The sequence below is a fragment of the Antedon mediterranea genome, chromosome 8, assembly GCF_964355755.1.
Source record: "Antedon mediterranea chromosome 8, ecAntMedi1.1, whole genome shotgun sequence".
NCBI classification, from domain to species: Eukaryota; Metazoa; Echinodermata; class Crinoidea; order Comatulida; family Antedonidae; genus Antedon; species Antedon mediterranea.
The window spans coordinates 13,191,899-13,210,020 of record NC_092677.1 but is presented as its reverse complement, the minus strand read 5'-3'; the positions used below and the strand labels follow the sequence as shown (position 1 = coordinate 13,210,020).

Below are 18,122 nucleotides of genomic sequence, written 5' to 3'. Positions count from 1 at the left end.
ATTCTTGTCTTCTTGTTAAGCCGTAAATTTGTTCGAATAATTTTAAAACAATTAAAATATATTAACCGATTTCAAACAATAGTTTAAGGTGTTCTAAACCGACACTTTGGAACCTAAGAAAGCGTATGTAACAATGTGACACAGGCCTACTATATAATGCCTTCCACTTTTAGCAACTTCTGCGGTAGATTTATACCGTATTAAAGTGCTTACATGAACAACTTTAATAAACCACCTATTTTTATATTATGGAAGAAATAGAAAAGAGGTAAACAATATTTGGCTTATGTTATTTTTTAACTATCATAGCTATTTTATTTGTATTTTGTTATATGCCTTTTCAATCAAATTAGTTTCATGGCATGATGGATGGTCGTGTTTATATTCACGTGCAACGCGATTCTACAGCTCACTATGTCGGTCGGTTGGTTGGTCGGTAAACACTAACAAATTAGGGTTGTTTTTTTTTACTTTAACTTTCCGGTAAAATCGATATTAAGACACTCTACAACAAAAACATCAGTGTTATTCTCTCATTATTAATTAACAAAACAAAGTAAACAAAATCCAACAGTCATTTTCGAATTAGCAAGCACTTTAATGAAAAATTGATATCACAAAACTTGTCGATAAAATGAGTCCACTGATACAGAAGCATAGCTCAAGTGCTATACGTAGGCTTATGCCACAAGCTCATGTAGAAATATAATGATACAATGTTTGTACTCACTTAAAATTATGCTTAAACCGAATAAAAATAGTTCAAGCGAATCAATACAAATATATGTTTAAGCTTAACAAATCTTCGTACAGATAAACAACATTACATGATTTTGTACTAACAGAGAGAAAGTTACAAAACATTGTAAAGATTTTTTGCTTTTGGTAGTTCGCTGATGAAATAGTTATAGATCAAAATATACAAACATCCTTGATGACAAACTCTTGTAGAATTATAATGATAAAATCTACTGCAGTTACTGAAGTAACTATTTCTTTACTGAAACAACGTCTGATGTTAGTTTGTTGCACTAAACAAATGTAAAGAAGACTACAAAAAAAAGTTACTAAATAACAAAAGGTTAAATAGTAGTAGAGTAGTTAATGCAGTAATTTTAGTAGAATACAGTTACTTTGACATGGTCCCTGATGCAAATGTTTCTAGATCGAAAATTGCCTGTCATGGTCGGTAATAATATTATTGACCATTGTGTTCATGTTTGCTGGTTTCAAATTAACATAGAACATCCATATTATTCAGATTAATATTTGTTGTACCCGTAGCATATTGTAGTTAATGACATTTTATAGTAACAGCATAATATTGCACAATAGATCAAAAGAAAGTTCATATTGTAGAATTGAATAACTCTTTAATTCAATAACTTGCTTCTACCAAATAATATACTTTGTTTTGATATAGGCCTAATTATTATGTATATGAAAATGTACTCCAACGACATGTTGGTTTAAATGGATTGGTAATTGAAGTTTATGACTTGAAGATATTAAGTTTAACTTGTTTTAAAAACTTTGTTAAAATTACTGACTTACAATAAATTAATTAATTTCAGCATCTGAAAAGGTAACAATTAATTGTTAAAACTTAAACTTAAATAACTTAAAACAATTTTCAGATATTTTTCCACTTCTAAATAAAGTATGATAGTTGTATTCAGTAATAATATTTAAAATTAAATAAATTGTAAAACTGCTTCTACTGAAATACAAAAACATACATTTTGCATAATTATAATAAGTACACTCAACTAAATGTCATAAAAAAAAAACAAGCGGTTGCAATACATTATAATTATTGTTATTAGACTACATAATATATTTTTTTATTTTACAACACTTGAACGGTGCACATAAATACGATTTGAAAAAGAACACCAATGATATCATATCAGCGAAAAATTTGTTCTCTCCAGAAAATATAACTATGCCTGTATAAATACACTTTTTAAAACCTAATTTAAGTATGATTACGGTCCAACCAGGAAAGCCTGATCCTCTAGTCCAACATGTTGAATTGACTGATTTATCGTTTTAGAATTGTTTCATTGAATAAATATGCAAACTTGTTAATTAGATATATGTTATAAAACATATAAATAAAATAAGTTGTATAGTACATTTTAATATAATCTGTTGTAGTGAAGCTAGAATGCTCAATGCTACAAAATGTACCAATCATTATGTTTATCCATTGAAAGTATTATTAGTGTCTTGTTGATAAGATTAAATGGAATGTATGTTGGATTAGGATTTTGACGATTTAACTTATATCCCGTTAGGTAATAACCACAATACGGCATTGTGTAAAATTATGCTACCAATATTATGGTCTAAGAATACTAAAATCGGTGGATAAATAAATACCATACGATACCACAGAAAACTCACTTCAACTATTACTCACGAATAAAAACATAAATATGGGACAATAATTTTCTATTTCAATAAATCTAAATGAGTTACTTGCGTGTTTAATAACTATTAAAAGCTATGAACATGACATTGTGTTATAGCAATAAATTATGTAAATAGTATTCAAAATAGATGGAAAAGACAACATGTGAGTGTGAAATTGGGTTGTAAGTGTGTCGGTGAATGGAACATCGCGTTTGAAACACTTTGGTTGACGCAATTGGTGAAAGACTTACACGCAAAGCGCGCAATAAAGCGTTGATATCCGCACATATCTTTGAATTGAGATTAAGGAATTTTGTCAGATGTTTTCACATATCAGTATAAATTCCAAGGCACAACTCCAATTCTGTCTTCTGAATTTTACCGTCTCTGTTTTTGTCACAATTCTGCAAAATGCACTTTCTGAAAAGATCGATTTGTTGTGGACTAGTGTCAGCCTGTAAAAACAAGTAAGTTTGATCATTAGTCCAGTCACTGTGTAGGCCTATGCGTAATGGTAGGCACATTTTAATGTGTGTTTGAGAAATTCCACACTTTCTGCCTACTAAATAATGTAGTAGATTGTTTCTCGACCGGGATACAAACTTGATACTGTACTTTCAAAAAGTTGTAATACGGTTATGTCGGGAGTAATATTCAATAGTGACTGAATTTAATTGAGTGTCAACATTGATTTGTTAACCTTTATTTAATAGGAAGGATAATAGGTGTACATAATTATAAATACAGTAAATCTAGACTATTCATATTTCGTAATATACAATGAAATGTGAAAGATGTATTATACGTGTCGTACTCTTTTAAATCAGTAAAAATTATTAAGGAAATAAATAGAAATATTAAATAGATTGTGTCAGATGATAACATGAATTTTCGACTGAAGTTTAATACAGTAAAGTAAGGCATCCTTTTCCCGTTTTCTAAAATTGTTGAACCTGCTTCCTTATTGGAATAGTTCTCAACCCTTAGATCCATCATTGTATCAGTCCCGACCCAGATTTTCCACTGGTCCCCGAACCCAAATCCAACAAGGTGTTCTTTCTCACCATCATTAGGAGTTTCTGAAAAAAAAATCCACCGCAGATCGACCATTGCCTGTAGAATGACCACTGGCTGCAGGTCGACCACTGGTGACGTTGCTGAAACTTAGATTCGCCTCTTGTGTTGTTTCAAGAAACTACTTTTCCTACCAAACCTGTCATTGTTCTTTCACCTAAGCCTGAGTTTCCTCATTTCCGATTCTCGTACGGTATGATGTCAATATAGTGACATATTGTGACAATATACGCACCATGCCCATACTTTAGCCCCACAACTCCTTACAATTTTAAGTTAATCTAACCATCTAAATAATTTTATTATGAAACATAGGCCTAAACGAACAGGCTGGTTAGCTAAAACCAAACCAAACCAGCAGGATGAGAAATAAACGTTGACTTAACACTGTCGGATCGAAGAAGAGGCTACTGTGTAGTCTCAGGGGAGGTTATGCAGTATCCATATGGGATAAAGGTTGATGTCAGAAGACTCAATACTACATGATGTATACCGTCTCTAAAGATATGTTACTGCTCGTGTGATGTCTTACATCATTATCTACTTACATTATCTTTCTCTAAGAGATCCTTAACAAATGCATCTAGCTCTTCTCCTTCGATTGCGTTTGTTTGGCTCTACAAAAGACAAAAACATATGCAAAACGTTTTGATATGAAAACTATCTTTCTTTTATCAAGGAATTTCCAATCATCTACTCATTTTCAATTCAATCTGAATAGAAAATATATCGTGTTAATATAATTGGATCCTTGATTGAATATAATTATATAATTTCCAGATGATTACATTACTAATGTGTCCTCTAATAATGAATAATGGTTGAATATAGGACTGTGCAACTGTAATCTTTAATCAATCAATGCATTTTTTATCACTATTGATGAAAACGACTAGGGTCTGAAAGGTTTAGTTTTTACAGGGAAGAGTGAAATATTAAGTCTTCTCTGTTTTTTTTATATAATTTGATGATATTACAGTACCAGGCCTAACGATATAGTAAAATAGCACACAGCCGTTCAGGAACAAATCTTACTATATCTATCAATTTGTCACTATAAAGCTCTTTCTACACTAACAATTAGTTTGACTAAAAAAAGTGCGATGTGCCCAAATATGGTAGTGATATGCTCAAATATGGTAGTGAAATGACACCATCGTGTCCATATATAGGCACATCACTTCTTCTTTCTTTTTTTCTTGGCACATAAAGTTTGATAGTGTGCACAGAGCTTTACGCCTTTATCAGATTACCTTAACCATTGACCTAATCTTCAATGATTGTCTGGACAAATGTTGTGGAGATATAATGCATCACAGTACAGTGTAGTACAACAAAACAAATCTTTTTAAATTTTGAATGGGCACATTTGTTTTATCATTGATTACAATCGCAATGTAATGTCATACAAACAATATAATATTGCGTTGAAATAAACCTACCTTGTCATAATAGTCGAAAATACGATTGAACTCGGCTCTCTTCTCTCTCATGCTGAGGTTCTGCAACAAAAGCATATTGATCATTAATAACAATAATGTAATCATCATCATCATTAACTAAACCAGAGCTGACGCCATCATCAAATTGCCCAAATTTATAAGCCTACCATTTGGCCATTCAACCTATAATATATGTATAATTTAGGATATTGGTGTGATGGGTCATCATTCTTTTAGCCAGTTTAGTTGAATGTCCCCTACCCTCAAACTATCTTGAATATCAGCTCGACGCGATAACGTCAGGCATCATTCATATGATGAATAATAATATATTCATTATTGAATCGGACATTATTATGTACACGCACACACTTCAGAATAACAGTTAATTCGGATTTCAAGGGATTGTCGATTTAAGCATAAAGATGTTTTTTTGCCGAACATACCATGTAATTGTTATCTCGGATTAATTTCCTTTCTCTTGTAAGAAAACATGTCGTATTAAGTATAAGTCAGGAGAGGAAGAAGCTATAAAACGTTTCAATGTCTTCAAAACATTTCTGGCAGATTAAGAAATCATGATATCGCCAATATTACTGACAAGTTTCATTATAATATTATTATGGATGATTCTTATGTTTGTCTTTACGTATTTGGCAACAACATTTTGGTGGTCGTATAGAACATTGGTTAGAGCCAATAACCAGTGATCAAATTTGGGAAGAATGTGTACTACTGCTTCTCAGAAGCAGAAAAAGGCAAAAGTCTGAATTACGCCCCACTTTTTTTTTTCCAGAAATGCTCTTTTCAAACAAAACCAGCAGCAGAAGTTCTAGAAAAGAGACCTAACTCATGAACTTTTTTTGGCCAATCATACATAGCTAGCAAGCAAATTACTTTCATCTAATTGGCTAGGCCATTTTTTCTTCAGTAGTTCACGCTTGCATTCTTTATTGCGGAAAAAGACACCCCCTTCCCCTTGTAAAATCCTGGCTACGGGCTTGCATTAATATATCTGATAAGATCTGGCGGTTATAGAGTTTAGTTTCGCCTGATAACAATGCGATACACTAGAAGAAGCCCTTGGACCAAACCTTTCTAAGATTCAAGTGGAAATATATCTTTCAACGATGAACGAGGGGAAATGTTGATTTAGCTGAAGCCTATTCAATGGACACATTTTTGCCCCAGTAATTTCTTCCTACTGATTTTTTAATCTATTTTCAAACATACTTATTAATTCGTTACAATCAACTCCAAGAGTTGGGTAAACATCTAGGATCTATATTCATTATTATTTCTTGTCACGTAAATTCTGATGATTAATTTTCTTTAATCGATATTATCTTTGACAATCATTTTTTATAGTATCCGTTCCTTCAAAGTAAACTTGCATACAATTTATATTCAAATGAAAATGTTATTTTTTGAAATTTCAAATGAGTTTGTGGCCGTGCTGAAATGTTATACTTTATTATTGATTTTTTTTTTCTTCAAAAGGTCAAAGGGTACTGCTTTTTTTTTCTATTTTCAGTTTTCCTGGAACCAATTTTTAATGAATCAATTAAATTAGTTATATGGTAATAAAATAATCACATTTGGATTTATTCAAATTAAAAATAAAACGCTATTAAATCGACTTTGTGTTATTATTTAATTATTTTTTAAAAAGTAATGGGAGCTTTATGACATTATTTTAATCGTATTGTAATTAAATTGGTCGTATTGGGATAATTTTTTGCTTGTTCATTCATGGTTGAAGACCGATCACAGTACATTCCTCAAACTCATTTCATTAATTTTCTTCTCTCGGTTGTTGTAATAATTAATTTTCTTCAAATCATTAAATATTTTAAAAAATGGTTGTGCTTATTTTTGTTGATTGATCGTTTTAAATAATCAATTTTTTGTTTCATACTTAAAGAAAGAGAAACCAAATTTGCATTTTTTCATCATACATTCTACGGGAAACGGGCTTATTTGGTTAAAAGCTTCTATATATAATTGAATACAAGCATGTTTCTTCCCAACACAAACATTTTGTGACAACTTGTCAAGACAATGTTATTGCAAAGTCGATAAGTCTGTAGTATCTCGAGGCTTTTTTATGTTTGTCTGAAATACAAGTTTAAAAGCTCAAGTAGTACACATTATGAAACGCCATTTGTGCCAAAATATCTATCTTTTAACTAATATTAAATCAAAACTCCGTCTGGAACCCAGACTAATCATAGTTCTGTAATTGGCACTTATTAGAGGCTTTGGTAGTTTTCCGGTAATTTTGCTAACTAATGCTGATAGGAATTTTGTATTTCATTGTCTTCCTCTCAATATTTCTATTATCTGTTTCACAAATATATTTAACCGACACTCTAATAAAATTAACATCCAGCAGCCCATTATATAAGATAACATTTGATTAGCTATGCCTCGTATGTTCACTTAAACTAGATTGTCTATACTTAAGCAAATATTATATCCATGATATTCATGACGCAAATCAACGGTATCAGTTGATGTATTTAAAGTACCGTACCCTTTTATAGGAGAATAGTCGATAATTTACATATTGTACTGCAAAGCGTTCTAGTGTACGTAACTTATACAATCTGTTGCTTTCTTCTCTCCGAACATAATTGTCTACTTAAATTATGTCTCAGAAAATGAATTTGGATAATAGTTGATCGGTTACCTTAAACGACTGCTCGGCTTGCAAAATGATATTATCTTGTGGTTTGATTGAAAGAAGTCTGTAAAAAGAAAAACAATAAAGGCTTGTCATATCATTTTTCATGGCAGAGACAAACTCAGGCAGACCATGAAGAAGAAATGCAATCATTCCTTCAGGGTGAATCGTGATCGTACCGTATGTACATTCTGAACGATATGTCGAGTATGGTACCAACATCACGTGTTCTAGTCTGTATATGGGCTTTAAGTTCCGTATGCGATTTCATTTTCAATGATTAATAAACTTGTCTAAATAATCTTAGAAAGCCAATTAAAATATACACCGAAAGTCGATTCTATAATTGATACTGCCTAAGCCATTCTTTTTTTCAATTTGTATAAATCAAAATGTCTCCTAGATAAATAAGGAAAATTTTGACAAAGACGCTTAATAGTTTATTTTATTCTTTTTTTTTAAATATACTAGCAAAAATAGACAACATCAGATAAGGTATAGTAAAGGATACACAAAATGGAAATCAAAAAGTCGTTTAAATTTAAGAGAATCGTGTCAAATACATTTTAATCTGTTCCTGTAAAAGCACCTTTTTCGGACACCGATTTTCAAAGTATTAGGGGCAATGGCAGTTAAACGAACGAAGAAAAATAATATGCTTCAACATAGTTAACCCAATCGAGAGGACATCCCTATATAAAGATGATACTTTGTAGGTCTAAGGTGTGAGATCACTCTAAATGTTGTAGAAAGTTCAATATGCCGTGAACTCCATTTAAATTGAATTGTATTTTTAATTTTGCATCTTCAATCGGCATGGAGTATAATAGAGGCGTACTTGGAAACGCAAACTTTAAAAATCGATCTAGTGCAACAGATACGATCATTGAATTACATTTCTCAATCAAAAATTTCCCACACATTTGATGTACAAAATCAATAAATTATAAAGAACATGATATTGATATGTTCGCTTCTAGTGGTGCGTTGATTTGTACGAGTATAACTTGGTTTTAATTATGTATCACATTTTAATTCGGATTGTTGTTTTGCCTTACATCTAGCTGCGATAGTCGTTATGTGGCATGGATGATGTAATATTATAATAACAAAGGTTGCGTTAGGTTGTTTGTAAGGTTAAAATGAGATATGATATTATAATGTATCCTAACATGGTTATTTACAATTAGGCATTGGAGATATCGAGGTTGGTTGTTATGGTAGTTTAAATGTGATGGCGCTAGCGTTATGCGTGAGCAATTACATAGTGACGTAATGTAGTTTAAATATGATGATGCAGTTACACTTCGTTATGCCTGAGTAATTACATAGTGACGTAATGTAGTTTAAATATGATGGTACTAGTTACACTCCGTTATGCGTGAGCAATTACATAGTGACGTAATGTAGTTTAAATATGATGATGCAGTTACACTTCGTTATGCCTGAGTAATTACATAGTGACGTAATGTAGTTTAAATATGATGGTGCTAGTTACACTCCGTTATGCGTGAGTAATTACATAGTGACGTAATGTAGTTTAAATATGATGGTGTTAGTTACACTCCGTTATGCGTGAGTAACTCGCGTACATCTTTATGCTAAGTAACAAGCCATAGACGTATAAAGAAGTAGAATGAGTTAGCTGATTAGCTGATTGTCGTTGTGTTGTACTTTTACAGTAGTTCGAAGAGTTGACCGACATAGATGTTGATGTTATAGTCAGATGAAGTAAATGACGATGCTGATGTTATTGATGAAGTTACACTTATTTTTTAAGTGTAAGAGAGTCGCAACAACATCAATTGCGATTCCAATTACATGACGTTGCTTTCACACGCAGTGGTGAATTACGATTTAATATCGCAATTATTGGTACAATTTGATCGCAATGCGATGCACATCTATTATCATTAGACGTGCATCGCATTGCGACGATCAAATTAGCTCTAAACCGTTCGCTGTACGCTTTATTCAACAGCAAATCGAGGCTGCTTACAAGCATTATTATGTCATAAATCAAACTATTTTGTCCCATTATCTGCGATTGATCTTGAATGTTCTATGTTTTAAATATTAAATATTATTATTTTGTGTTTAAATAAATTATGTATGAAATTGAATTCTTCAAATGAACATAATTAAATTAGAATACCAGATAATTTAGTAGCTTTACATAGCATTATTACATTTTGTGTAAATCAATTATAGCTGAGATTATGACAATATTAGCTACATGTAGGCCTATCAAGATTGTTTAATGTTTTATTAATTCATTATAATTGATTAGTAACAGGACCCCATTGTGTTCCATCCATCTATGAAATGGCCCCAAAATGTCATACTAGAGAGAAGGCTTGTCGTCGCTACTCTAGTTAAACATTAAACCTACCTTGCCATCTCTGTAAGTGAGAGTTGACCGTCATCATTCTTGTCAAATATTGTTAACTGAAAAAATAAATATTTAATACATAATAATTAATATTTCACAATATGGAAACACTGATGAATATTTATTAAATATGTATGCATAAATAAAGACAATATATTGCTTTGGTATAATTGAATACTGAGACCCTTTTATTCGGCAAATTCATTTGTTGTTTGTTCGTATGATTAACAACAGACATAATGTTTCCTGTATATTTATGGTGAGTTAGGGGGGTTACAACGTGGATTCAGATTAGTCCCAGATTGTGGGTAATCAGTGGCGTAACGCAGGCCCCCAGCGCTGGGTAGTTGCATTGAAGCTGCTCTTGATATGGGCCCATTATGTTCTGGAAACCCTTAAGCTTTGGGGCCACTGGTTTTAGCCAGTTAACGCTCATAGTCATTACGCCACTGGGGTGATCTCTTCAAAACCTCCTCCCTAATAATCATACATGTCACTAAAAAGAAATGAGTTGTTATTTCAAGGAAAACAAAGCCATTTCAATATAGATAAAGAACAAATTATTTTAAATAAACACAAACGATGATTGATTATTCTCAAAGAGACAGATAATTAATTTATTCTAAAAATAGATTGATTTAATGTTCTAAATTAGAAAGCAGAGTCGAATTTAACGTTCTAAAAATAGAGATAATGTTTTCAGAAAAAAATAGTTTAGTTCTTCGTGTCTGTATTAATTTGGCTAAGGTGACGTGCTATGATATACAACTAGACCAGACGATTCTTGATCCAATTCCAAATATGGTATAATGTTGTACAGATCAATAAAGGGTTAACAAGTATTCATACGGTAAGATATTCGATATTTACGAAGTCAATACTGAGAATAATACATTCGTCATTCGTAACTTCTAATATTATGAAGTGGGAGTTGCATTTTGAATGCCTCTAACTACCAAATGATTTTTCTACATTTCGTATGTATGAAAATACTGTGCACAGACAGTAGTGGGTCTACTATTGAACTAACTTATTGTAATAGTGTAGTAGTACAAAATAGAATTATTTATGTGTAACATACGATACATGTATTTGGTAGGTATGTCATCACACTAGACGAATGGAAATATACGAATAGGCATATATTTAAATATAGCCAATGATTGTCTTAATAGGTTTGTTGACAAAATGCGTCCTCGACTTACCATTCCCTGTGTGTACTCCCTTAGTTTAGCTTTTGGAATGTCTGTTTTACCGTGTAACTGAAGTAGGTCTGCAATGAAATTCTGAAATAAAATACATAACATAATATTATGTCATTAGTAATTTGAGTTCATTTCCATTTTACAATTTTGCTAGCTTAATCGATATTTTTGTCTGCAAGTGTCGGTTGTTGACAATTGTTATGGGTTTGTTTTTAACGATTTTTAAAGCTTTTTGATTTTGTTGTTGTTAAATTTTGTTGCCCATTGTCGGTCCTTAGGCCTACTGGTGAACCACATATTAACTAGAGACTCGTTTAGTAGAACGTAATACTTTTAATGTAAATGTGGTGTAACACTTATTAGGAGCCCTACTTTAGCATTTATGAAGCCATTTGTTATAACATAGATATAAGTTCACTATAATATCTCTATAGTTATAAATAATAATATCTATGAAATGTATAATACATCATATACATTATGAATTCCTTTCTCTGATTCTTGTACAGGACAAACACAATTAAAATATATCAATACGCTTTGGATTAAAAAGATTTTAAAAAGAAGAAGAGATTATGTATAAACGGCTGGACTATACCACCAGCAACCAACCCGGAAATACGTCAAATATTCGGGAGCGTCTTTTGATACCATTTATCGAAGTCATTTTGGATGGAATTATAGATGCCTAGATTTTGATGAAACTCGGCACTAAAGCCAACTCTTGGTTAATTACGAAGAAATCTTTATAGGATTAATAATTCTGTGTTGTTTTACCTAACATAATGTGTGAAATTTTAAAGGCAACAAGTAAGAAAAACGTATTTTTCGGGACGACATTGGATTTTGTACAGTTGAAAATGGCGCCCATAATCAATGGTATGTACTGTATTTTATAGACTTACTTTCGTAAGTGAACTTTTATTACAATTATAACAACACCTAAATAGTTTAAACCTATAGTTATATCTCAATGTGGTATTATAGTCACGGATCTCTGTAGAACAACAAACGTTTTAAGTTGTCAACATTTATTGGGCTAGTACCGTAGGCCTGAGTGGAGTATGGTCGAAGTGGCCGCCAGTTTAATATCGTCATTTGTATGGAACGCCGTGTGCGCTTTAATCTGAGTGAGGCTTTGTAGGTCTACATCATGGATGGGTCATTACTAAATTAATTAAAATTCATTCAAGTTAATATTATATGGATATTTCCCTAGTTAAGTGTTACTTGAACACATTTTGAAGTAAAACACGGTCACACGATTGTGGATGTTCACATTTGTCCGTTCGTAACTTATTTCGTTGTTGCCTACACACAACCCCCACCCCTTTTCTAAGTTTCTAGATCTGTGGCAGCCATATTTACCTCTAATTGGGATTTGCTTATGTATTTCGTACCATCTGTATCGTATTTCTGCCAAACCTATAAAATAAACAAATTTTATTATATTTTATTTGTTATCACAATTATCTTGTGTGGATTCAGAATCATCAGAAGTATATCTATGTATATAGTATATATCTGTAGACAATGTCTTCGCAGGATTTGGAAAGATGGCTGTAATTACGCATGCGCACTGACGCCTGCAATTTGCGCCAATAAATTCTCCTATTATAAAGCCGATTTTCGCACTCATGCGAATCGAAATGCTCAGCAACCACGCGAGGAACATGAACGTTGCAGCTATTCTCTCATTTAGTGGAAAGAGAGTAGGCGATTTTTTCTCTTCGAAACGTTGGATTCGCGCAAACAAATTAGCCTAGTGGAAAATCGGCTTAAGGAAAATCTCTGATTTGGTTGCGCATTTTGTCGCATCATAAAATGATTACGCATGCGCATAAACAATTTCGAATAACTCGCTGTTATAGTGATCACGCTTATATGAAAACTCAATTTAGCACACTGTCTGATTCGTAAACATAATCAGATTGGCCATTTAGCACACAGAATAAATTGAATGTGTGAAAATTGACACAATTTGTTCCTTCTGAATTTGCATATACAATATATTCCTAGTTTCATCAGACACTCCGGTTCCAAGTACCATAATTGCTTTTATAGAAACCTATATCATCTGAACCCACTTAATTCTCAATACATGTACATCACTATGATAAATGTTCAGTATCAAATTTCATGATACAGTAATACATGTTTGTCATACTGTATATATAGAGTATATCATAAAATGTTTTGGTTTTATGTAAATACAGTTTCACATCAAGTATTTTTCCTGTGATATACTACTGTATTCTTTGTATTACGGACTTACGGAAGATACAGCATGAAGAATCGGCTACTGAATAAATATTAATTATTACTCACCCTCATTAGGTCTACACTTGAAACAAGCTGCTCTTCCCGGTGGAATAGAAGCAAGAAATTTTCATCAGTTCTAAGAATATTAGCTAGCTGAAAGACACAAATTAGAATACCATTTATTAAAATAATAACATTTTTATAATTATTATAACACTTAGGATGTCGACGCTGCATTGCTTGCCAGATCCGAAAGTTCATTGTTTGTCTACAAAACATTGGCCTAAGACGACCTAGGCAAAGTTGACGGTTTTCGCTCTCTGCAGGTGAAATCAATTATTGCAGGTGACGATTGTACACTACGGTATAGTCCGTGTCACCATCGTCTCCAACAGCATTGATACTCATCATTACCAAGGATTATCCTCACCACGACTATCATCACCACCACGACTATCATCTCCACCACCATCGCCACCCCCTACAATTGCGACCAGTGCAGCTCTAAAGTATGTACTGTGGGCCTATAATTATCATCTGTTATATTTCGCAATAAATCAAATAATTTCCATTATCTTTTTTCCACAAATGATGTGCAATTTATTACTCGTTAACACATGCCTATATCATGTTAAAATGCTAATAGCTGACAATAAAAAACAATCGACCCATAGATTAAGAATGAAACAGTAGGCCTACAGTACTAGATTTACAGGGAACGCGTCATCGATCAAGCATTTATGAGAACATGAATAATTGACATAACCACATGCCTACATTTGTTTTATTAACTGAATAATGTTCACTTATTTATCAATGTAATATCAATTATAAAAACCACGCTTATCTTATATAATTTTAATATTACGCAGAAGTGAAGCAGTTTAGCTTCTGGTTAATGTGTTTGCCTGACAATCCCAAGGTTTAGAGTTCCATCCTGACCTAGTGCGAAGGTTCAACACATGTCAATTTCTACTCAAGGCTCAACATTTGGACTTGTTTTATAACCAGTGACTGTCTACAAACTTTGCATTGCTTTCCTGGTTTCGTTACATGTATTATTAATTTTGTATGAGTATTATTACTTTAGTATGAGTGTCATTACTTGATGCTTTTGTGATGTTTATACAAAATTCTGAATTACACAAACAGATGTTCTGTATTCTGTTTTAAGGCATCACATGTGTGTGTGGATTAATACATTGCATGCTGAATGTTATTCATGTTGTACAGGTTGTAGACATGTGAAATTAGTTATCGATCGTTTCTTATTATCTTCATGTTTCATGGAAATTAACATCCACAATAATTTCCATTTCAAATTAAAATTGTGTTAGTGTTGTACATTAATCAATCGTTCCATTTTGAAAAAGTTGGTTTTTAGTAGTGACTTCAAACTGTCCAATGATAACGAGTTGCTAATGTGCAAAGGCAGATTATTCCAGAGCCTAGGTCGAACAATTCCTCTTGGAATTTGCAAGAGCATTTGATTGCTACTCTAGATCCCATTTCTCTTTTTCTTCAAAATGTTACAGAACGATTTCGGAAGTGGAATTTCCTTTAGGTTTTATTCTTGAAAGAATTCTTTCTCTTTCTTCTCAACTAGTACTTAAAGATCACCATCACGAAGCTATTCAACTAAATCTTCAATCTGTAAAAAATCTTTCTAATTTTATTCAAGAATCACCTTCAATCGATAAAAACACACCTTTTTGTAATTCATGTTGTTTTCCAATTCAATCTCATTTTTTTCAATTTTAGCGCTTAGGGACATTCTGCTGATTGGTAAAATGCTATATAAATTTGACAACATTAGCAAACACATTAACAACGATTAATACTGTACTGTAGTTAATGAAAAGTTAAGGAAATCGTCCAAACCAGAGTACTGTACGTGTCGACAAATTATTGTCTTGTAAATCTAGAAGCATTAATATGGCCGCTTTAAAATCACCTGAGCCGCTTTAAAATCACCTGAGCACGTGATTGTACACTGTCACGTGATCATAAGTAGCAATTATTACGCTTCCCGAAACGCAAATTATCACTAACATGATTACGTGCGCTTCAAATGTAAAGCTTTGTTTACACTATCAAACTTTAAGTGACAAAAAAATGTGATGTGCCCATATGGACACGATGACGTCATATCACTACATATTTGGGTATATCTCCACCATATTTTTTAGCACATCACACTTTTGATTGTGTAGACAGAGCTTAACAAAAACTCATGGGTCTGATTGCAATTTCGTGACCAATATTATCTTTAATTTGGATTAGAACGAATGCTTAAACTTTAACTAAAACACGAGATCAATTTTTTGTTAAAATGCATATAAATCAGTCAGCATTTCGATTAACTTCAGTCGATCATTGTAAGTAGTAAATCTGTTATTCAAGATTGGTTTTGAATACAATGTCTTGACTTATGCAGTGTCCTTTTCACTAGTAACATTAGTGAATAATAAGGTCTGGATTAATGCTTATTTACTGTACAATTTACGTTTATAACTGTAGTCTGTCTCAACTTAAATTAGATTTAACGTTTGCTGTAAACATGTCAATTAGAAAATAATAATATTTTGACTATTGTCACTGTTAATTAGCCACTAATTTAAGCAAAGAAGCCTAATAATAAAACACCCAAGTTGGCTTATTTTCCATGGCGAACTGAGAAACCCCAAAACAAGGTCGCTGATGCTATGTTAATATAAACGTTAATGAATATTGGCCACCGCATGGATCTTGTTTTGTGTTTTTGCCTTTATTGTTACAAACTTACTTAATTATACCTTAATTATGTATTATTGAATACCTGAAATGTGGTAAATAGATAATCAAGTATATCAAATTGTGTTAGTATACAAAGCAATATATTTTAGTAATGACCATCATTTATTATTGTTTAATTCTTTTACAAAATTTAGCTTTATAATCAGAATAAACATTTTTTTTTCAATTCACTTGTTAAAAACTGGATGAAAAACCATGTGTCATTAGTTACGAAGGATATTTGAGAGGTGAAATAAGTGTGTTAAATACGTTATGAGAAAGATAATTTATATCATACTAATGAGCCATTGCATAGATGTATTTTTATGTTTGATTGATGAGGTAAATGCATTACTGATCTTTTTAAATTCGTTTACCTATTATTAAATCGTCTTTTCTATGGTGTTTCATTTTTCACTGTACATTTATTCTTCATCTCATGTGGTTAGGTGTCACTGTAAAAGTGTCATTCCCAGAAAAGATAATAGTATTTCATTATCAATTTACAAAATTGCAACAGCACTAGTGTATGTCATATTTCGAATTTCCATGTTGTACTGTAACGTGTAAAACAGCACCTACTATTATATCCTATAGCATCTGTTTTTTGCAGCGTATGTTTCGTGTAGTCAACACTGAAACTACACAACATCTTACAATTATATAACGTCAATTATGTCATATTTTGAAGGATCAATCAATGTAAATCTAACCTTTTTGTACTGTAACATGTAATAAATAACACCTATATTATATCTTAGCATACAGTACTATCGTAGCCTATGTTTCGATTAGTCAACACTGAAACTACACAACATCTAAAATTATATAACGTCAATTAATGTCATATTTGGAAGGATCAACCAATGATTTACCACGTTGAAACACCGGTTCTCGTCAGATCACCGAAGGTAAGCAACGTTAAGCCTGGTTAGAGATGGGAGACCATCTGGGAATAGCGGGTGTTGTATACGGAGCTAGCTGGGGTCCCGTTAGGCAGCACTGCTGACTCTTATGGCAGCCCCTGCATCTAGTATCTACCTCAGACCTCTGGTCAAGTTGGGCACTGGACGAAAGAAGCCCTTGATCAATGTTAGGACCAATCAAGGTGCTTTAAACAGTCCTGGCTTTGTTTGTATCAAACCTGTTAGTGGCGGTAATTATCGCTGTTGGTTTCGATTGAATAAAAAAAAAATGCAAGTCTGGCCATGTTGTACTGTAACATGTAATTTTTATTTTTTTATTTTATATATTTAGGCAAATTGCCAAGGATAACCATAAGCAAATTCAATCACTATCGTTCACGAGACAAACATATACACACAATGCTCTACATAAACAAAGTCTTTATTACAAGTCTTTGGGAGTGGAGTTGTAAATTGTCATTAGAAAAAATCCTGACATATGACAGGACTTGAACCCAGGACCCTTGGATAGGCAGCCAAGCATCATAACCACCAGGCCACAACTCCACTCCGATGGAATAAACAATGTTCATAATCCGAAAATCTGAATGCTTGGCATTTCTTTGACAATTGTGTCTGCTGCTAAGTTGTGGATTCAATACAGATTGATGTGTCACGTGCTACTGTAATACCGTACTATGCTATATTCTGTGAAAGTTTTAGCTTATATGACTATTATTCCTACGCATCAGTTAAGATCTGCCTATAAATGGACATGATGATGTCATTCACTACCATATTTGGTTATATCACTACCATATTTAGGCACATCACACTTTTTTGTCAATCTAGTTTGATAGTGTAGACAGAGCTTTATGCAATGTAATGTAAAGTTTCCATTTGTACAGCGCCATCCCAACGAATCGTTGCTCATGCTATTCTCTTTATTAGTATTGACAGGAA

The 18,122-nt window shown here is 32.5% G+C and overlaps 1 protein-coding gene and 1 long non-coding RNA gene across 2 annotated transcripts in view; one reads left to right on the top strand and one right to left on the bottom strand.

Moving 5' to 3' along the window:
• LOC140056862 (uncharacterized) overlaps positions 1–18,122 on the top strand; it is a 213,314-nt gene that overhangs the window by 163,123 nt on the left and 32,069 nt on the right. The window lies entirely within an intron of this gene.
• LOC140056860 (secretagogin-like) overlaps positions 557–18,122 on the bottom strand; it is a 37,852-nt gene continuing 20,286 nt past the window's right edge. Inside the window, exons 4-11 of the mRNA XM_072102369.1 lie at positions 13,546–13,632; positions 12,586–12,642; positions 11,218–11,298; positions 10,013–10,068; positions 7,627–7,684; positions 4,935–4,994; positions 4,041–4,109; positions 557–2,873 (exon numbers count right to left, since the gene is read on the bottom strand). Coding sequence (XP_071958470.1) covers positions 2,745–2,873; positions 4,041–4,109; positions 4,935–4,994; positions 7,627–7,684; positions 10,013–10,068; positions 11,218–11,298; positions 12,586–12,642; positions 13,546–13,632 — 597 coding nt within the window. The 3' untranslated portion in view covers positions 557–2,744. The remainder of the gene's footprint in view (positions 2,874–4,040; positions 4,110–4,934; positions 4,995–7,626; positions 7,685–10,012; positions 10,069–11,217; positions 11,299–12,585; positions 12,643–13,545; positions 13,633–18,122) is intronic.